The sequence below is a fragment of the Mus musculus genome, chromosome 9, assembly GCF_000001635.26.
Source record: "Mus musculus strain C57BL/6J chromosome 9, GRCm38.p6 C57BL/6J".
In the NCBI taxonomy this organism is placed as follows: Eukaryota; Metazoa; Chordata; class Mammalia; order Rodentia; family Muridae; genus Mus; species Mus musculus.
The window spans coordinates 75286657-75308714 of record NC_000075.6 but is presented as its reverse complement, the minus strand read 5'-3'; the positions used below and the strand labels follow the sequence as shown (position 1 = coordinate 75308714).

At 45.7% G+C, this 22058-nt stretch overlaps 2 protein-coding genes across 10 annotated transcripts in view; both read right to left on the bottom strand.

The window, feature by feature from the left end:
- Nucleotides 1-2427, bottom strand: part of Gnb5 (guanine nucleotide binding protein (G protein), beta 5) — a 39636-nt gene extending 37209 nt beyond the window's left edge. Inside the window, exon 1 of the mRNA NM_010313.2 lies at nt 2342-2427. The gene's annotated coding sequence lies outside the window, so the exon portion shown is untranslated. The remainder of the gene's footprint in view (nt 1-2341) is intronic.
- Myo5c (myosin VC) overlaps nt 1230-22058 on the bottom strand; it is a 75517-nt gene continuing 54688 nt past the window's right edge. Inside the window, exons 30-42 of one of the 9 annotated variants that reach the window (XM_006510937.4) lie at nt 20573-20666; nt 19759-19822; nt 19488-19677; nt 17779-17866; nt 16463-16561; nt 14635-14789; nt 13464-13553; nt 12555-12705; nt 11029-11311; nt 7735-7909; nt 7231-7311; nt 4616-4785; nt 1230-2509 (exon numbers count right to left, since the gene is read on the bottom strand). In XM_006510937.4, the coding sequence (XP_006511000.1) occupies nt 4633-4785; nt 7231-7311; nt 7735-7909; nt 11029-11311; nt 12555-12705; nt 13464-13553; nt 14635-14789; nt 16463-16561; nt 17779-17866; nt 19488-19677; nt 19759-19822; nt 20573-20666 (1623 nt within the window). In that variant the 3' untranslated portion in view covers nt 1230-2509; nt 4616-4632. Of the gene's footprint in view, nt 2510-3263; nt 4786-7230; nt 7312-7734; nt 7910-11028; nt 11312-12554; nt 12706-13463; nt 13554-14634; nt 14790-16462; nt 16562-17778; nt 17867-19487; nt 19678-19758; nt 19837-20572; nt 21431-22058 lie in introns of those variants that run through there. The other 8 variants (XM_006510935.4, XM_006510936.4, XR_379407.4 and 5 more) reach the window with 8 other exon arrangements.

Below are 22058 nucleotides of genomic sequence, written 5' to 3'. Positions count from 1 at the left end.
CTCAAGAACTGTAGTGAAGGCTGAGAGCGTCTCCAGGGACAAAGGTCACGAAGGAATAGGTGTGTGTGTGGTGGCAGGGGGCAGTTCATCAGAAATAAAGAAAAAGATCTTGAAAAATTGCTAACGTTCCAAGTTTGAATAGAGACAATACTGTTTTTCTTAGTCTAAATTCCAAGTCATAGACAGCGTTTATAATGTTCATTATAAATAACTGGAAACAGGACATGAAAATAACTGAGTGTGTGCCCTGTAACTGCAGGTCCTGGACCTGTTCACAAGTCATGGTCTCATGGAGTGTCTTCATTGGCATAACTAGTTTGAATAATTGGAATGTGGAAGGGCTGCAGAGATGGCTTAGTGGGTAAGTAGAGGTGCCTGCTGCCAGGGCTGACAACCTGAGTTTGATCCCCAGAACCTACAGGGTAGAAGGAGAGGACAGACTCCCAAGAACTGTCTTCTGTCCTCCACGTGTGTGGCATGCTCATGTCCACACAGATACATGCAGAGTCAAAAAATACATGCCAGAAACAATGTGAGGTGAGGCTGGACCCTGGGCTCAGTTCCCAGCACTGGCATAAAATGCAGAACAAAAGCAAAATGTCCCTGGCATTAAAAACACATCTGAGGGTTTGAAGTAGCATTGCTTTTAGGTAAACAAGGGAAACAATTCAATGCCCATCAAGGGAAGAGCAGGCAGAGAAAACATAGCATGTCCATGAAGCAGGCTTGTTATCTAGCAATAATGAAGACTTGGCCCTGATTCTCACTGCAAGATGATGCACACCAGAGACATCTTTGTGTCTAAAGACAAAATGTCCACATGGTACCATTACAGGAGTGTCCAGGGCATACAAGACAAGTGAGAGCTCATCCATGGGCGATGAGAAGGCAGCGAAGGGAGAATCAGAGATAGCTCCATGCCAATGGGATTTGGGGGTGGGGTGGGGGACGGGGTACCCTGAGTTAAATAACAGCAAAGACTGGCATGCACATCCTTGTGCATAGATGAAAAAAACATCCAAACATTTTAAATACTGAGTTTCATATTGTGGGCCTGATAGCTCAATGAATTTTTTAAAAAGTGGGCAAAAATATTTGTGTAGTGACTCTTCAAATGAGGCTATTCAGGCAAGTCCCATGCAGAAAGCTGCTACCCAGAATCATTGGTCAGAGTCAGAGGTTAAAACCACAATGTGACACAATTAGCTATACCCAAGAATTCCTAAAACTTATTATATTTAGAACATGTAGAGGTCAAAGGGCAAACATTTTTGGTAACCAGTTTTCTCATTTCACCATATGGGTTCTGAATATCAAACTCTGGTTCTTGGGTTTGGTGTCTTAGCTTGGCCTGCTGAGCCATCTTGCTGGTGAGGCTAGGATACCTAATTAAAAAAAAATTGATATACAGGGGCTGGAGAGATGACTCAGTAGTTAGAGCACTGGTTGCTTTTCCGAAGGACTCGAGTGCATATTGTGAGGTAGACAACTGCTGTAGCTCCTGCTCCAGGGGATCCAGCACCCTCTTCTGGTCTCCAGGCAACGACACTATTATACCTACCCCGCACCCCAACATGCACATAATTAAAAAAAGATCTAAGACAAAAACTTCTGATATACAAAGCATGGGTGAGGATGTAGCAGCTTTCATTGCCTACATCCGGTGTGGGTACAAAGTGGTTCAACTACTATAGAGAACTGACCAGAAACAAACATATATAAAGAATTGCTGTGTGTGTGTGTGTGTGTGTGTGTGTGTGTGTGTGTGTGTGTGTGACAGAGAGACAGAGAGACACAGAGAGAGAGAGACACAGAGAGAGAGAGAAACCCAGCAATACTACTCCTGAGGTCAATAGAAATACATATTTATTTTCTAAAAAAATCCTACCACTGTCATATCAGCTTTGTTCACAAATAGTCCCAGGCCGGACATTTTGCATGTTCACCAGAAATGGACTGGATTCAAGCAGCAGAATACAACAGACCGGGGCTGAGGCAGGAGCAGGTGGACGCCACAGACCCACTGTGGTCATCCATCTGCTCCATCAGCTGTACGCATGGGGTTTGATTGCAGCTGGGCCAATTCTGAAAACCAATGAAGCTATTTTAAAGATGTTTAATTTGTTTACTGATGCCAACACTAATCTGTTTTTAAAAAATCCCTTTATAGTTTTGAGATAAAGTCGCAAAGGTTGTAGAGAAATTAGAATTTACACAGACCAGAACATAAGCACCCCCCACTGTGCACCCACCACAGGATCCCCATGATCCCGGTCTGTAGGAATCCAGGCATTGATGCAAAATTGAGAGCACAAGTTCCCTGAGGTTAAAGAGTACATACCTTACAGAGCAATGAACACCTGGGGTGGCTGGCCAGAAACGAGGGAGGTTACTGCGGTGGTGTGAAGATTTGAGCCATTGGTCACCTAATCCCTTTTATCTGGACTTGCAGCTCAGGGCCTGCTCCTCCCCATCTGCACACGCATGCTCACTGCCGGCCTCTCACTACCTGCAAGCACACACTCGCTTCTAGAACACTCTGTCTCTCTACATGATTTGGACCCCTCATAACTCCCATGTACCCCTTCCTGGGCCCATTTCTTTGCTCTCTGCAGGAGACAGAATCTGATTTGACCTTATAAATCTGCCTCTACTCCATGGAACAAACCTGACATCCTTGTGCTGTGTGGTGAGAGCATCTCTCAGCGCTGGCCTTCCTTCCAACCTAGGCATGAGTGATTTAGGCCCCGAGTAAGGCCTTCTCCTTTCTCCTCTGTGTATCAACTTATTGCTATCCTCAAGTCTCCTGTCTCCAAACAAGGTCTCCTACACTCGAACCCTTGTCATCGCCATGGGATCTGGCCAATTCTATCCCACCACCTAGCATTACAGATAAAATGTAGAATACGATGGAGTCCAGCCCTCTAGGAACTTACAGGATGGCCAAGGTTACTGGTGCACGACCCAGGTAAATGCTATAAAGTGGGCATGAATTCAAGCCAGAAAACCAGAACCTTAGCATAGTGACTCCTCACAGGGTGAAGGAGGACTGGAGTGGACACGGAGCAGAAACTCAGCCAACCCCATCCTGCCAGGGGGCCAGGGGGCCCCAGACACAGTCAGCAGGGTTTCCATACCTCAGGTGACAGACTGTGACTTGTGGAATTCTAACACCTTTCTGTCTGACCCTCAAGGAGAGACACAGAGCTGTGCGGTGAGAAGGCATGTAATCTACAATGGTAGGAAAAAAATGGTGCATCCAATTTGCTCAATAATTTATTTTATTTAAGTATTATAAAGTTCTATTTTCAGCACTTGGGAACAGTTTGGAAAGCCATCATGTCAGTAGGATGACTACACGTTTAGTAGGTGGTACTGAACAATCAACCGGTCGCCCCAGAGAGGACCATTCTGTGGTGTCACAGCTACTGCCTGTGACCATCAGACTGGAGGGTGGTCAGGTTGCTAGGGGTGCACAGAGTGATGGGTCTCAGCTCTGGGTCAGGAGTGCTCATCAGAGGACTCAGTTCTCTGAAGGGAAGGAAAACAGTTTGAGGGAAGGAATAACTAGTTCTCACAAAACCTGGGAAAAGTGGATTTCTCAAAAGGAAGAGCTTCCCCATATCTTCTGTTGTTGTTTTTTTTTTTTTTTTTCGTGAAAAAAAATTTAAAAAGCATATTAGAACACTGATTAGAAAGAGGAAAAAAAAACTTAAGTTGCACACGTGTGCATGTGTGGTGCTGGGGCCAAACCCAGGGCCAACTGCTCTACCACTGAGTTCTGACCCCAGAGATAAATGTAGTTTTAAAAGAAATAGCTGTATTTAAAAATTAAATGAAAGATTATAATAACTATGTTGGCTAATAACAAGTTTTAAAAATTTCAGAAAAAAGATAAATGGCATAAAATAGATAAATAAAATGCTCTTATTTATTTATATTTATCTATTTATCTATCTATCTATCTATCTATCTATCTATCTATCTATCTATCTATCTATCTATCTCTGAGATGGGTTCTCACTCTGTAGTCAAGGCTGACACTGAACTCGAGATAAATCTCTGGTCTCATCCTCCTGAGTGCTGGGATTCTAGTTATGGGTTACCATGACCTGCTCTTAGACTGAATACCCTCTTAGAGTTTCTAAAGGGAGTAGTTTTCTAATCCAGTCGTCTTTAGTAGGAGGAGCTAACGAGCCCTTCCTGTCAACAGGGATGGGGCAAAAAGACTTTGTTCCAGTGGCCACGTGGAATTCTTTCCTAGAAGGTGTAGGCATGGAACTCAACTGTGGCTTCATACATGTCTCTGCACTTCACGGGAACCCTAGAAATCGGGGGAGTCATGGTGCCTCTAGATTTTACTCCTGTATATATGTGGGTGAGGGGAGGTCCCTGCCACAAAACAAAGGTACCAGGAACAAAACCGAGCCTTCAGGAATTGCAACAATAGCCACTTGAGATCAGAAGCAAGAGCCTTTCCCAGCCCAGCCGGTTGCAAAGCATCATGGGAGACAGGTGGGGCGTGGTTTTTCCTCAAATTGCAACCCATCACAATGCTCTGGTGAATAACTGCATCCCTCCGTGGCACCTGCACTCAGGACTCCAGGGAACTCACGTCCATCTTCTCTCTGGCTACAGTCTCCGGAGAAAGCCGAGCTTGAAGCTGCTGGGGATCTGGGTCATCTCCAGGGCGTGTGGTGAGGCGGTGAAAGGAAATGTGACTTGAAAAAGATATTTGGTATCCAGCATCAGCTGTGCCGAGTCGCCCCGGTTATTCAGAAGAGCCTGAGGTCAGAACCAAGGGGAGGGATCAGGGAACAGGTGCATTCTGGTTCACCACTACTCTGGTTTGCCACTATTCTGGTTCGCCACTACTGAGGTCAAGAGTCAAGAAAACCCAACAGCTCTGTCTCTGTCAGAGAACACCAGCAATCACAGGCTGTGACACCCACGTGGTTTAGGACACAGTTGGGGGCGGGATTTGGGCAAGGGGCGGGTGCGGGGAATAAGCCTATCAGAGCCTTTGGTGCAGCTAGCTCCCAGGAACAGTCACCTGATGTTTCACCCCAAAAGCCCATTCCCATAGGACAGACAGGCTGAGTGTAAATGTGTTTTTATCCCCCTTTAAAAGTTACACTTGGGGCTAGAGAGATGGCTCGGCGGTTAAGATCACTGCTCTTCCAGGGGTCCTGAGTTCAAATCCCAGCAACCACATGGTGGTTCACAACCATCTGTAGTGAGATCTGATGCCCTCTTCTGTTGTGTCTGTAGATAGCTACAGTGTACTTATATAATAAATAAATAAATAAATAAATAAATCTTTAAATAAATACATAAAAGTTACATTTATTCGTGTGTGTGTGTGTGTGTGTGTGTGTGTGTGTCTACACATGTGGAGATCAGAGGACAACTTGTGGGAGTCAGTTCTCCACCATATGGTTCTTCTACCACAAAGGTTCTGGGGTCAAACTGCGGTCTTCAGGCTTGGCAGCAAGTGCCTTTACCTGCTGAGCCATCCTGCTGGCATTTTTTATTCTGATGTATATGTCAAGGTCAAATTCTAAGCCCAGACATGACTGGATCTCAAGATTTTAACATTTGTTTGTTTGTTTTTAAAGATTCATTTATTATTATAAATAAGTACACTGTAGCTGTCTTCAGATGCACCAGAAGAGGGCATAGATCTCATTACAGATGGTTGTGAGCCACCATGTGGTTGTTGGGATTTGAATTTTAGGGCCTTTGCTCACTCTGGTCAACCCCGCTCTCTTAGTCCCTGCTCACTGTGACCCAAAGATTTATTTATTATTATAAATAAGTACACTGTAGCTGTCTTCAGAAAGGGCATCAGATCTCATTACAGATGATTGTGAGCCACCATGTGGTTGCTGGGATTTGAACTCAGGACCTCTGGAAGAGCAGTCATTGCTCTTAACCGCTGAGACATCTCTCCAGCCCTGTTTTTTTTTTAATCAAATGCATTTGTTCCTTTGTTATCAGCATTGCTTTCTACCCTTTACATTTCAAAAAACTGCCAAGTCTTTTAGTCTGCACGCCTTTAGTCCCAGCACTCAGGAGGCAGAGGCAGGCAGATCTCTAAGTTCGAGGCCAGCCTGGTCTACAGTTCCAGTACAGCAAGGGCTACACAGAGAAATTCTGTCTTACAAAACCAACCAAATGCACTTTTAAAATTAAAAAATTTAATGTGTGTGCAGAACCCACAGAGGTCAAAAGGGGGCATCAGATTCTCTGGAGCTGGCATTGTAGGTAATTGGGAGACTCACAATGCAGATGCTGAAAACTGAACTACTGAGCCATCTCTCTGGCCTTACATTATACTCTTAATAATTATGAGGACTCCAAAGAGCTTTTGTATATGTGGACACAACTAGTGATACTTTACCATATTAGTAACTAAAACAGTAATTAAATATTAATAAATTAGGTAAATTGAACATAACATTTTTGTTTAAAAAATAGCTAAATTTTCAGAATGAAAAGCAAAAACAAACAAAAAGGCAGCACAGTGAGAAGCAGGACAGAGGGTCCTCTGTGAACCTAAAGTCTGACCTTGTGGAGATTTTGTGGGATGCCTGCTTCTGTATTCAGTGTGCTGAGGTACATTGCTCTGGATTAAGTATGAGGGAACTCTACCTCATACAGGCACAGCTTTTGCAAAAAGCAAAGGCTCTGCAGACTCTTGGGAGGGTCTCCAGGTTCCCCCAAGATCCCCCTAGTTTACTGGAAGAGAACCTTTGGGGATGATCATGGAAAAATGGGTCTGCAGATCTGCTTCCACTGGGCTCTGCCCATTTGCTCTATGCCTCAAGATGAGCTGCTGAGTGACGTGGCTCAGTGGGGAAAGGCACTTGCTGCCAATCCAGACAACCTGAGTTTGATCCCAGGGACCCGTGAGATGGATGAAGATAACTGACTCTTGTAAGTTGTCCTCTGACCTCAATTCACACATTGTGGTAGACACACACACACACACACACATGCACGTATGCACGCGCGCGCACGAGCGCGAGCTGAAAATCAGATCTTGGTTTATGTTTCTATTCCTTCTCAGCAGGACTGGAACGATCAAAAAGCCACCAGCTGTCTTTGAGCTGGTGTTTCATATGCTTGGCAACCATGCTTTAACCTTGGACTGCCACATTTGAATCGAGCATCAGTGTATTATAGAGTATCAGAGGTCAGATTAACATGTTCACATAAAGATCTCACCTGTACTTTGCGGACGAAGGATGGATTGACTCTTTTCTCGAAGTCGTCTATAGGTGTGTATGAATTAAGGATCTTTATGATCTGCGAACATTACAGAGCACGGGATGAGACCACGAAAAAGAGCAAACAGTTCTGGACATTTAGGAGCCTCCAAGAAGTATGGGTGAATCTTTTATATTATAATTTATCTCTGGAGCCAAGTGCTGTATGATCCCAAGGGAACAGAAAATAGCATAGGGTACAGAGTGCAGCACAAACTAACCACATGGTCAGATGTCACTGAGGTGGGCTCCCTCTCTGGCCCCCCAGCCCCTGCTCAGTTTAGTGCACATGTACACTTGAAGTCATCCTTGAAGCCTGCAATCAGTATATACCAAATAGTTGTCAGGAAAAAAAAGAGGAGACGTCACGGAGGGTCAGTTGCACCTCACAGCGGGCTAAGCTGGAAAATGCCTAAGGACCTGCCCTTCAAGGTTCAAAGAGGAGCTGGGCCAGCCCGCTCACCTGCACAGCAGACAGGGAAGTGCAACACTGGGCGATCTCCTTGGCATCACTGTCTGTGGTCTTCTTCACCTGCAGCAACCAGGCTGCCTGAGAGAGGGGCTCCAGTGTCTCCTTGGCTAAGCTACTCTGCACATTCTTATCTTTTAGCCATTCTTCCAAGAAGCTGATGTTGCACCTAGAGAAAGCCAGAGGGACCTTTCAGTACAGTGTCAAACCCCTCAGCGTGCCCCAGAGCTCACTGCATGTTTACAAGCAAAGCCCAGCAGTCTCTTACTTAAAATAGGAGGGGAGGGACCAGGAGAGAGCTTTTCCGATCACCACCATTCTCTGTAAGACAGCAGTGACATAATAGGACAGTGTCAAAAGTCCTATGAGGTGGGAAAATGTTGGCATGGTGATGTTGATTCTAAATGTGTTGTGAATACATAAATATGTGTGCTTCCATTCCCACTAAAAAGCAACATAATACATTAGAAAGATTACAAAATATTCTAGACACACACACACACACACACAAAGGCAGAAAGAGGAAACCAGAGAAACAAAACCCAGGAGGTTCACATGGAAAATAGTATGGCAGGCGCTGGAGAGAGAGATGGCTCAGGGGTTGAGAGAACTTCCCACTCTCGAAGAGGGGACCTCAGTTCAGTTCCCAGCAAGTAGGGGGGCTGCTCACAATGGCCTCGAACTCCAACTGCAGGGGGATCACTGCCTCTGCACCATACTCACATACACTTACCCTGACACAAACATATACATGTTTGAAAAAGAATGAAAATAAATCACAAGAAAGAAAATGACACGGGAAACAAACCTAAATATATCACAAATTACATTAAATTAAAATGGTCTAAATTCTTCAATTAAGAAGAACATATGGTCAGACTGGATTAAAAAACAAAACACGACGTGGGCTGGAGAAAGGGCTCAGCAGTTTTACAGAGGACCTACCTTTGTTTGGTTCCCAGCACCCACACCAGGCCCCTCACAATTGCCTGTAACTCCAGCTTTAGAGCCACGGTTTCAACTTTCCTAATGCTGTGACCTTTTAACGCAGTGCTTCACGCTAGAGTGATCCCAACCACAAAACTATCTCATTGCAGGGTTGGACAGGTGGCTCAGTGGTCATAAGCATTGACTGTACTTCCAGAGGACCTGGGCTCAGTTCCCAGCACCCACATGGGAGCTCACAACTGTTTATAACTCCAAGATCTAACACACTCATACAAACAGACATGCAGCGAAACACCAATGCACATAAAAAATAAAATAAATACTTTAAAAAAATTATCTCATTGAGACTTCAGAACTGAAACTTTGCTATAGTTATGAGTCAGATGTAAATATGTGATATGCAGGTTATCTGATATGTTGTCCCTATGGGGGTCATGACCCGCAGGTTGAGAACCACTGCTCTAGAGGACTCTGATGCCCTCTTATGGCCTCTATGAGTATTGCACTGACATGTACATAGTTCCACCCCCCATACAAGTAATTTAAAAACAAAGTCTTAACACCAAGATACTTGTATATGTTATCTACAAGAAATTCACCTCATATATGCCATAAATATGTTAAAAGTAAATAAAATATGTTATGAAAATATTAATCAAATAAATCTGGAGTGGCTTTTTAAAAAACTTCAAAGAAAAGAAAATTTCCAGGAAGGGATAGCAGGACATTATGTAACAACAAGAAGGCCAGTTCCCCCAGAGATTTGATGTTGTAATCTATTATCAGAGTTTCTGGGAAACATCATTCTGATTCCTATTTCTAAGTGTTTAACTGACAAAGTAATGATCTATGGCCACAATGGAATTAAACTAAAAACTACAGAAAGGTGACAAGCAGGATCCCAGGTGTGAGCAAGGTGTGGGGCTGTAGGATCCCAGGTGTGAGCAAGGTGTGGGGCTGTAGGATCCCAGGTGTGAGCAAGGTGTGGGGCTGTAGGATCCCAGGTGTGAGTAAGGTGTGGGGCTGTAGGATCCCAGGTGTGAGTAAGGTGTGGGGCTGTAGGATCCCAGGTGTGAGCAAGGTGTGGGGCTGTAGGATCCCAGGTGTGAGCAAGGTGTGGGGCTGTAGGATCCCAGGTGTGAGCAAGGTGTGGGGCTGTAGGATCCCAGGTGTGAGCAAGGTGTGGGGCTGTAGGATCCCAGGTGTGAGCAAGGTGTGGGGCTGTAGGATCGAAGCCAGTCGTGAACAAGGTGTGGTGTGGGGATGGAACCTTTGTATATGCTAGGCAGGCACTCTACCAGCTGAGCCACCTCCCCAGTCCCCTGCTTTGTCTCAGTTGAGGCTCGTTCAGGCTCACTGCTTAGATGTGCAATGGGCAGTTTATTTTTTCAGTTCTCAATGAAAAGCAAAGGATTTGCAAAGTCCTTTGGCATCTAAAACCTACAATATGGCGCCATATGGTTTATGGGAAATCCAACTTTCATGAGTGCTAAGAATGCATGATGGATTCTTTGCAGGGATTTCTAGGCTTAATATACCTTGTCACCTCAATCAGATGATAGCACACACCTATGGTCATTTCCCAAGCTCTCGGAGCACACATAGGTATCAACTGCCTGAATATACGCACATATCCTAAATATCTTCCTATGGTATGTGGTCTTAGTCACAGGCTCCATGGGTCCTCAATTTAGATGGGGTCCATGGTCCTTACAACTGTGTTGTCATGCCTCCAAGATGGACCCCATCTGCTTGCACTGCATTCTGAACCCTCTTGGTCTGGATTGAACCCACCTCTCTATGGCAGTCCCTCGGGGTCCTAACAACAGATTACTGTACTCCAGGCAGAGCCGGGGATGGACCACTCCTTTGTCTTCATCTATCTCATGCCTGCAATGTTCCTCTTTCTCAAGCTTGTCATCTAGTACTCATCTCTCTGGCTTCCTCGGTACATCTGTCCTCACCTGCTGTGACATGATTGGTGTCTTAGTCTACTACTTAGCTGTGTTGAGCCTCTCGGCAATTTTCTGGATTCTCTACCCAACTGGGCCAGTCACCAAGCAAGTGATTGATACTAGTTAAGAATACGATAACCTTGGAAACTCACAATCCATGACATACTAATATCGTTCTCATAGACTAAAGCATCACGTTGGCAGTAGAGTGTGAACGCGTTGGTGTGCAGCCACCAGCAAACCAGCGCTCAGAGGGCTCAGTGGAGCCTTGCATGTATCCGGGGGATGGAGTGGGGGGTGGCGTAGGGAGGCAGGAAGGGTCCAGCATCGGGAGCATTTCTTCCAGCTGGCCTCTGGGAGGTGGGGCATGGCATGTGGGTTTTACCTGATCTGCATGCCTTTCCTGCAGGAGCACATGTCCTTGCGCAGGAGGAGGCTGTTGAGGGTCACCGCCCCGACCAGGTAGAACAACTGCTTGACCGCCTGCCTCACAATCTCGGGGTCCAGGCCGTTCTGACACATGGTGCTGTAGAAGTAGCTCAGCTGCTGCAGGATGGACGTCATGGTGTAGGCATCTGTGTCGTCGATGCTGGATGAGCGCTTCCGGAAACCAGTGGGCTTCAGGCCGGAAATGCCCTGCAGGCTCTCATACTCCAGCATGCCTGGCACTGCCAGAAGGGCGGAAGGCTCCTTACACAGGGGTCAGCCGGGTCACACGTCCCCTAATCTCAGGTGTCTTTGCTCATAGTCAGTGGGTATCGTTGTGATAGAGTGGTGTGGCTAACCTTGGTTGCCAGCTTGATGGGATTTAGACTAGGAGACAAACTTTTGGGCCTGACTATAAGGGATTTTCCAGGACTGAGTAAATGCAGGTGGGAAAACCCACCTTATGTGTAGGTCAGAAGCATTCATGCATGGGGTCCTGGACTAAATAAGAGGAAAAAAGCTATCTGAGCTCCTTCGAGCATCTCTCTCTCTCTGCTTCCTCATGGTGGATGCAGTATGAGCAGCTGACTCATGGTCCTGCCAAGTTGGCATTCTTGCCTTGGTGGATCGTGTTTCCTTAATATGTGAGTCAAAATCTTATATGTGTGCTATTATTTCTTTTGACATAGAAACAAACAAGCAAAATGTATTAATACTTTAAAAAATAACTGAATACATTGGGGTACCAGAGTATGCCAGGGCCTGAATCACAGCTTACAGAAGGGCAGGGGCACTTCCTGGAGGCTCGAAACAGTGGTTCTCATGGGAAAGAGAGCTGCTAACTAACAGCAAGTAGGTCGGGGTCTGGAGTCATCAAACCCCAAGATATTTAAGTTTTACAGAGTGGAGTAAATTATACACAAATGTGAGTGGGATTTGCGGATTTCAAAAAATATTTGGTACAGCCACATAAGAAACCACACAGCACATAAAATAAATAGTGTAACTTCTCCATAGGGTTTTCTTCAGGAAAAAGGCATACTTATACAAAGAAAAAGGTCAACTATGTACTAGGATTTATAGAGTCATTTTAAGCAAGCTAAGAATTGAAAGGTAGACATTTATGGTGATTACTTCTTCTTAGTTTTTTGAGCTATGTTATCCATAAGCACATATACCACACACGCAGTTTCTATTTTTAAAAGTCTCTTGGGCTGGGATTGTAGCTCAGTTGGTAGAATGCTTGCCTACTCTGCATGAAGCCTTGGTTTGATTCCCAGTCCCAAGCAAAACCAGGCATGATGGCATATACCTGAAATCCCTGCTCTTAGGAAATACAGGCAGAAGAATCATGAGTTCAAGACCTTCCTTGGCTATAGTTACATATCAAGTTCAAGGCCAGCTGAGGACATAGGAGACTCTGTCTCAAAACAAACAGCTTCGATATTACGATAGAAGAATCTCTCGGTCCTATTCTCTTCTTACCTATTATCGGCTGGAGGTTGTTTTCCATCACAATGATGAACTGATGATAAATCCGTATGGCCACATCACTGAGAATCTGTCTGTATTCTGTAAGATCAAAATTGTTCAAGCAGTTCTTATTCTGCTGTGGGCTGTTATACTTCATGAATTCCTGGAAGTAATTGGAGCACAAACATCAGAGTGCTGTGGGCAGGAAGGAAACTGAGATACTGTCTATACTAAAGATGCTATAATCAGCATCTAGGGTAATGCCACAACTTAAAACTTAGTGTTTGCTTTTAAATGATAGCGATTTATTGTATGATCTTAGTCAGTCACACCTAGAGTCACAACACTGTCCCTGGAGCAGGAGCTACAGAGGAAGACACCCAGTATTTGCCCTGGCTTCTCATGTGGCATAAAACACCCTAAAAGCCACTTGGTTACTCCAATTCAATGAAAAATACCCCTTGTGAAGCTTAAAGAACACCTTTATGATATCAGTTCCTAGAGGGTTGGAGTGCAGGCGTCATCGACTTATGGGTCGTGGGAGAATAGAGTCCTTTAGAGAGAACAGTTAGCATGATGAACCAGGGGTTACATTTTGTTTCATCATACTGAAATCCACAGAATGTCCCCTTCAGGAGGAAAAAAGGCGATCTCATCTCCTGAGGATCTGAAAGCTTATTGATCAAAACCTTATACTAAGACCAAGGCCTGAACTTCTTGGAGTCTCTAGCATGTAGTAACATTTAGGCACCTAACAGGTGATAGGCAGATTGGCCTCCTGGGTGAAGAGGCCAGCAAGCTAGCTGGCATAGAGGCTGTGAGGAGTGGGAGCAGAGCATCATGGTAGCCACTGTGTGCCTCGGTGAGCCAGATCAGGAGGTGGTCCCAGGAGGCCATCAGCAGGACAGACATGCTCCCTACCTCTTCTCCGCTGTACTGCTTCAGGCAGTTAAGAAAATGGCAAGTGTTGGAAAGCCAGAAGGACAGCATCTCCAAATCTTCAAAATGTTCCTTAGACAAGAGAAGAGAATGTTGGGTGGGTGTAGCCGCACACACCTTTAATCCCAGCACTTAGGGGAGGGAGGCAGAGGCTGGTAGGTCTCTAAGTCTGAGGCCAGTCCGGGATTACACACTGAAACCCTGTGTTAAACAGAAGAACTAACTTAGCTGGTAACTGGTGATCTGTGTGCCAGGGGCATGTGGCTCCCTTCCCACAGAGCAGCCAGTTGCGGGTGGTCTAGCTGCCTGGTCATTCTGATGAACACAGCTAGGGAGTGACATTCAGCAGGCTGAATAGAGCCTGGGCCCAATGTAGCTGTGTGGAGTAGGGCCGCCCTTCAAGCTGGATGAATCATTAAGGGATGTACAAGAAGGCTCTCCATCTTCTTCAACAAACTGCCTGTGGGGGTGTGGTGGGACGGGAGGGGGTCTCAGCTATTGTACTGAACTTTACAAAGTCACCGACTTAATGAACACATGGGTCTTCTTTTCTGGACTAGGAAAAACCGTAACCATAAGGTTTTCATTTAAAAAGTGTGTGTGTGTGTGTGTGTGTGTGTGTGTGTGTGTGTGTGTGTGTGTGTTGTTTGCATGTGTGTCTAAAAGAGGGCATTAGATCCCCTACACCTGGAGCTATGGATGGTTATGAGCCACCATGTGGGGTATGGGAATCAAACCAAGGACCTCTGTAAGAGTGGCCAGAGTTCTTAACCACTGAGCTCTCTCCCCAGCACGAATAATAATAATGTTTTAGGAAGGAGAATAATATACTTGCCGATAAAAGACATGAATAATTTTTCAGTTTCCCATTTCCCTTACTGCTACACAGATAGAGCACATATCCCTCACACATGAGGGGGTGGAAGAGCGAGGATGGTAACTACTAGGCTGTGTTCTCTCTGTAAGTCTTTGAGGCCCCCTGGCAGAAGCTCGCCCATATGTCTTTCCTTAGTGGCCCCGCTTCTTTAGGGACTCACACGGCTCTCCAAAGGTCAGAGGCCAAGGGCAGACAAAGACTGGGTGTTGGTCATTTCCCAGAACTATTTCCCAATCAGACACTATACCAAGGACCCACATCCAAGGCTACCCCTACCTTAACCACATGCTTGATGCCGTTAATAGCACTGTTCATGAGGGATTTGAGCATGTTGGCGTCGTTTAGGGAGTCCGCGTATCGCACGCACATGAACAGGATGTGAGCTGGCAGCCCTGGGATCATGTTCACCACCACACCTCGGGGCTTCAGGTCTGCAGCAGAAAGAAACAAGCTCTCAGCCACTGGGGAGCCCCCCTCCTAGGACTGCTGGTGGAGGTTGCTGGGAGGGAGGGTGGGAGGGGTTGGGCTCCTGACCTTTCTGTGCTTGGGCGGAGCCTGAAAGCATAGATGTGTCTTCTCTCAGAGAAACTCAATCTGGGTTCTTATTTGGCTAAAGTAGATGGGGGCTACTGGCTCCCTTCACACCTTATTTGTAAAGTGACCCCATATTTAAGAGTCCAGATAGGAGAAAGAAGTTGTAATTTTCTCTAGTGAGGAGGCTCTAGACATTGGATTCCCCAGTATAAGAAAGGAACCCAAGTCCTAGGCATCTCATTCCAATCCCTTTGATAAGGATGGAAGTCACCAGAAGCTGTCTTGAATAGAGACACTAGTGACCAGCAGTACGGCAGAAGAGACAGGGAGACGTCAGAGAGGGACTGGAGAAGTGCTCAGGGGTTAAGAGCACTGGCTGCTCTTACAGAGAACCCAGTTCAGTTCCCAGCAACCACATGGTGGCTCACAACCATCTGTTATCTCCACTTCCAAGGAATCTGAAACCCTTTTCTGGACTCCATGAACACGAAGACTGCACATGGTGCACATACATAAATATATACATGCAGGTAGACCCTCACACACATTAAATAAATAAGCTAGTATCTTAAAGAAAGATGTCAGAGAGAAAGAGCAGAGATGAAGAAGGAGACCTTGCAGGGAAGCGTGAAGGGAAAACAGCATCTTCCTGTGGCAGAGATCAGACAACTGCAGAGAAGAGGTCTCTTCTGTGTCAGCGTGGGTTGAGTGGTGTTAGGGTTTGAAACGGAAACGTCCCTTATAAACTTAGGCTTTGAATATTTGTTTCCCAACTAGTGGTGCTATTTGGGGAGACTGGTACCTAGCTAGTGAAATTAGATCATTAAAGGTGGGCCTTTAAAGAAGGCCCTGGTTCCCTGGGGATGCCTCTGTTTCCGTGATGTGCACAGGTTTCACCATACACTTGTAGCACCAGGAACTCAGCTGGTCCCTCATGCCAAAACAAATCTTTCTTCCATTTGTATCTATCAGGCATTTTGTTAACAAGAATTTAAATGTAATCAATAGCACAATACTTTTTTATTGGGACAGAGGGGTGTTGACGCAGGGTTTCTCTGTGTAGCTCGGCCCATTCTGGAACTTGCTCTGTAGACCAGGCTAGCCTCAATCTCAGAGATCTGCTTGCCTCTGCCCTTGAGTGCTGGGATTATAGGAGTGCCCAGCCATGCCCAGGGTCAGGAGCTGTGTCTTCCATCCTGACCCTACCATTACCTGGGAGAAAGTTGGGGCAGTAGCTCTCAGCTGAGGACCATTTTGGTTCCCCAAAGGACACTGGCAGTCCTCACACCAGTTTCTAGTGTAAGCAGAGGCAAGCAATGTACTGCTGTGGTTTGCAAATGCAAAACCCCTCTCCCTCAACCAAGAATAGCTGGGTATGTTAGCGCTAAAGCTAGGAAGCTTCAAGCTAGGGAAGAAGCCATGAAAGAAGAGAGAAGAGAAAGGCCAGCCCTGCCCAGGACTCTGGAACTGAGATTCAAGTTCTCAGAGAGAAAGCATAGCAGAGCCATCTGAGTTCAATGCCATCTGAGTTCGATGCCATCTGAGTTTGATGCCATCTGAGTTCGACTACCAAGAATGAGGTTTTGAATGAGCTTCCCCTCATCTTCTTTCTTGTATTCCAGCATCCCCAGGTACTCCCTGGATCCCGAGGGCAGGTGCACATGGTTGGCTGCAGACAGAGGCAAACGGTCAGCTACATACACAGAAACCACACTTCCCGGATTCATAGTGAAGATATAGGAGCCATATAATCACAGATGTAGTGGTATTAATGTTGGACTGCTAAGTTTGGGGGGAAATGTGTTACATAATAATGGATAACTGATACAGGCAGAAAAGATTTTGCCTGAAATGTATTGAGTTGAAAAAAAAAATAGTCAAAGAGACAAACTGAATCTGGGGCTTAGGAAAAGAAGTGAGGGTTAGATGTGGGTTTGGGTAGGCATTATTCAGAGAATGTAGCTCAAGGTTCCATTCATCTATCCATCCTTCATCTATCTTCCATCCATCCACCCATTCACCTTTCACCCATCCATCCATCCCCTATCATCCATCTGTCATCTTCTATCCACACACCATCCGTCTATCCACCCATCGTCCATTCATCCATCAGTCCATTATCTACCCATGAATTCATCCATTCACCAGTCCCAACAGTAGAGCCATAAAGGACAGGATACCCAGACCTGGTCCTGCTCTCATGGGGCAGATTGGCACGGAACATCTATTCCTGAAGAGGAAAGAGTCTCTACTCAGTTGAAGCATTTACAGGACAGTGGCTGTGTCTGCCTCTATTTCAAATGTAAGATTAATGTGGACTTCCTACGAATAAAGGAGCTCTTCAAAGGAACGAGCATGGGAAAAGAAAGAGATGGTTTTAGGTGCAGCCTGTGCTGGGAAGTGTGAAGAGCAGGAGATGAGAGCAGAACACTGGCTCGGACATGGACTCCAAGGCAGAGGGAAGGAAGGCTCCTTTCCTTGGGTCTTATGGCTACACACACCATTCAGCTGAGGTGCCATGTCTGCCTTCTTCCTTTCTGTTTATCTCTGCTAACAGACATTGGGATACTCAGAGATCCGCTATCTGTGTAGTCTTCAAAATGATTCATTGGATACTCCATTACAATTTCATTTTGAAAGTATGGAGCTACCCGAGGAGGTGAAGAACGTATTTGTTTGTGGTTGTCTCTGGAAATGAGAGCATGTGGTGTCGGACGCGGTGAGCTTTGATGCCTCGAAGGCTCTTCAGCTCATCCCTAGGTCCTAAGCCTGACCCTGAGCCTCCTTCCATTGGGCTTTGTGGGCTTTGGACAAGGCAGTGCTCACACACTTCCGTACACAGCGCCTTACCTAAGAGCTCTAAACAATGAGGCTATCCCCCCTTACCTTTCTCAGTCGTCTTGGTCAGAGTCTTGACTTGATCTTGTAGCCTTCTAATCATTCTGTCCTTCATGTCTAACTCTTCCTCGAGATCCTGCAGAAACCCAAAGAAGCAAGGGCTTTTATTGGAAGCCTCTTTGGCTTCGGTTTTGTTAATGGTTTTATGGAGCCCTATTTCACATGTAAAACTCATTCACACACATGATTTGCACAGCAGTTGTTTTCTGTATTAGCCAGCTCTAGATGTTTCCAACGCACCCCTAAAGGACACTAAAGAAGACTCCCAAAGAACACGACATCTGGGTTAGCTCAGGGGGTCAAGGGGCTTGTCTCCAAGACTGATGCTGAGTTCAATCCCCAGTACCCACATAGTGGGTCCTGCAAGTTGTACACACACACACACACACACACACACACACACACACACACACACACAGAGAGAGAGAGAGAGAGAGAGAGAGAGAGAGAGAGAGTCCTTGTTAGTTTTTTGCTAACTTAACATAGGCTAGAGTTATCTCAGAGGAGAGAACCTCAATTGAGAAAATGTCCCCTCCAGACTGGACTGTGGGAACTCCACTTGATTAATGATTTACGTGGGAGGGCTCACCCCATTGTAGGTTTTAACATCCCTGAGCAGGGAGTCCTGGATGATATAAAAAAGTGTGCTGAGCAAACCACCAGCAAAAAGCCAGCAAGCAATGCTCTTCCATGGCCTCTGCTTCAGTTTCTGCCTTGAGTTTCTGCCCTGACTCCCCTCCCTGACGGCCTGTGATGTGGAATGTGAACTGACATAAGCCTAAGTTGTTTGTTTGTTTGTTTTGGTTTTTTTTTCATCACAGCAATAGAAATCTTAAATAAGAAACATAAAAACCTAATTCAAAAAAATTAAAACACTATAGCCTTTAGCTGCCACCCTCTAGTCTTTCTGTAGTCAACAATTTCCTGTGGCTGTCGGTTTGTCTATTCTAGACACTCTGAACCAAGGGAATTACACAAGACGTGGTATTTTATTTCTGATACTTCCACATAACAATATTTTCATATGGTTAGTATCTGTTTACAACTTTCTACTCTATGGATATCGTACATCTTGATCTATATTCCTTGATTACGAATTAATGTCCAACACAGACTTTAAAAATATAAGAGCCTGGGAAATGTGCTCTTTGGATGTCAGAAGAGGGCGCCAGAGAGGCTGTCCTGAGGCTTGGGTGTGGCTTTCCCTTTCCTTTCAAGTGAAGAGGTGGCCTAGCCTATCCTGGGTTTGACTTAAACCCTAAGAGTGTTAACACTGGTTCCTGGCACCCAGAAACATCTCTTATAAAGGTCATAGAGTGTTTCAGCTCTGAAAGTGACTGCTTGTTTTGTTTTGTTTTGTTTTCTGTTTTCCTGTTTTCTTTTCACCAGGGTCTCATGTAGAGCTGGCTGTTCAGGGTTGCCTTTAGTTCTGATTCTCCTGCCTCCACCTTCCGAGTGCTGGGTCTTCAGACCTTCACCATAATGCCCTGACTGTGCAGACCTGGGGGGTGGGGGTGGCAATCGCTCTACGGCTGAGTGTTTGTCATCACAACCACCTGCCTGAGATAAGGACACAGTGCTCTGACAGAAGGCCTTTTTGGTCTACAGTTGTTTCACTTACTGATGGTGGCTCCTTCAGAACCCATCTCTCGCTCAGCAACACCCCCATACAGGCAGCCAATCATAACTTCTCTTACCCTCTTTTCCAAAGAGAGCCGGGACGCTTCTTGTTGGAGAATACTCTCGACTTCCTCCTCAGCTTCTGGTTGCTTCTTTGGGAACTTGATGGCTTCATGCGGTTCGTGGATCGCACCCACCAGCCTCTCCTTCCCTTCTGGATGCATCTCACTCTGTGCTTCCACGGCCCTGAGGAAGGGATGAGGCGCTCTGGGAATGGGTGTGAGCACCCTTCTGTTGGTGATTGGCGCAGATGGAAGTGGCCTGTCCAGTTCCCACCAGAACACTTACCTGCCCTGCATTCTCTCCTCTTCTCGGATTCGGTTCAGGTGGCTGAACGGCTCTTCCAGCTTTCCTATTATGAGAAACCTGTCGGTGCTGTGGTCAGCCATGATTTGGGCTCTAATTTGGGGTTGCCATTATTTTCACAGATCTAAGGTTCTAATCCCTATCCAGTCAGTTATGTTTTGTTTGGTCTGAATGAGGTTTGGGTTTTTGCTTTTGTTTTTTTTTTCCCTTTTATTTTTATTAGATCTTTTCTTTATTTACATTTCAAATGTTATCCCCTTTCCTCATTTCCCCTCTGAAACCCCCCTAGCCCATCTCCCCTCCCCCTGCTTACCAACCCACCTACTCCCACTTCCCTGTCCTGGCATTCCCCTACACTGGGGCATCGAGCCATCACAGGACCAAGGGCTTCTCCTCTCCTTGATGTCGGACAAGGCCATTCTCTGTTATATATGCAGCTGGAGTATTTAGGTATTTTTTTTAAATAAATCATTATTTAAGAATAACATTTTGATGGCTCGGTGGTTAAGAGCACTGACTGCTCTTCCAGAGATCCTGAGTTCAATTCCCAGCAACCACATGGTGGCTCACAACCATCTGTAATGAGATCGGATGACCTCTTCTGGTGTGTCTGAAGACAGCTACAGTGTACTCATATACATAAAATTTTAAAAAATTAAAAATTAAAAAGGAATAACATTTTATATCTAAAGGAATAACATCTAGATTTCTGAATTTTTTTCGCAGCTTAACTCTGTGTTAGCTGCATTTCCTAGTTGCTGGGGTCTGTAAACGGAACCAGGATAACTCACATTACCTTCTATCTTCTCAGCCTGCTCCTTCAGGCGGGATTCAAGATCCTGCTTCTGCCTCTCCAGCTCTGAAATCTGCTGCTTAAAGTCTGGGATCATCTTCAGAGGAGAGAGATTAATTAATGCTTGAGCCTGAATGTTTATGCTCTCCAAGACACCCATCTCCTTGTTCAGCGTGTGGAGTACATGGGCTGTGTGAGAGGCCAGCGGAGACACTGGGATTCGTTGACATTCCATCCCCTCCCCCTTCATCTGAAGACCTTTGTAGTGGTCTCAAGAAATCCCAGCATGCTCAGAGAGAGCAGTTCTCACATGGCTATCCTGGGAAGGAAAGAGGTGCATTGTGGGAAGGGAAGGGTGCCTTGTGCTGAGCTGCTCCAGGTCCTGGCAGTGCCATCTCACCTGGAAGAGGACGGCACACTATCTCAGAACACTCTGCAGCTGGAGTCGTCCGGGGCTCTCCATTCTCCTTTGTTGTGTATCTTTTTGAATATTCATCCCTTCCACACCCAGCCAGATAAAAAGAGTTGCTTTTTTTTTCTTCTTTCTGTTCTCTTAAGTTTAAACAGGCCTCTGAGGCCCAAACACACAGAATACCTCACTGTTGGTTCCTCATCAAGGTTTATCCCAGGAATACACATCCTACGAAGGCCTTTGACTGCAGCACAGTTCCAGCTCCTGTAGACGCCCCGGGGATGTCCCAACTTATGGTTTGGCCAGAGAAGGAGGAAAGAAGCAAAGCCACAGCAGATAGTGAGACGGAAGAAGTAGCCACAGCGAGTGTGATCCTCTGCAATCTCAGAGGCAGGGGAGTAGCCAGCATTGCCACAGGTTGCTGAGAAGCACATAACAGAAAGTAGTGGCTGCAGAGAAAATGAAGAAGGACATGTGGAAGAAAGTGGTTAATGACCTTTGAGAAGACCCATCAATCACAAAGAAATGGATGGGACGGTGACCGCAAGGCACCGTGGATAAGAAAGCATGTGTATGTGTGTATCCTGAAAGCATTGTGTGTCTGTGTGAGTATCTTGAAAACATTGTGTAGATCCTGAAAGCATTGTGTGCATATGTGTGCGTGTATCTTGAAAGGATTGTGTCTGTATGTGTTTGTTTGTTTGTATCTGGAAAACATTATGAGTGTGTGTATCCTGAAAGCAGGTGCAAATGAGAAGAAAGGACCAGATAAACACAAGAAGAAGGGAACAACTCAGGGACATCTGGGGGATGAACAGATGGCCTGACATGACCATGCCCCCCTCAAGAGCCACATGTTTGCTTTGATCTGCTTTTCGTTCCTTTACAGGCATTTGGAGCTAGAGCTAAACATAGAAAGCTCATTCACACAATTTGCACCCACCACATGGTAATCAAACACTCGCAAACCTGAGTGTTTTCTAACCTGGGGACATTATATAGAGTTATCTTCTGACCTAGTTATTTGTCGCTAGAGAATTAGTTAAAATGAGTTGTTTGGCTGCTGAGAATTGATTT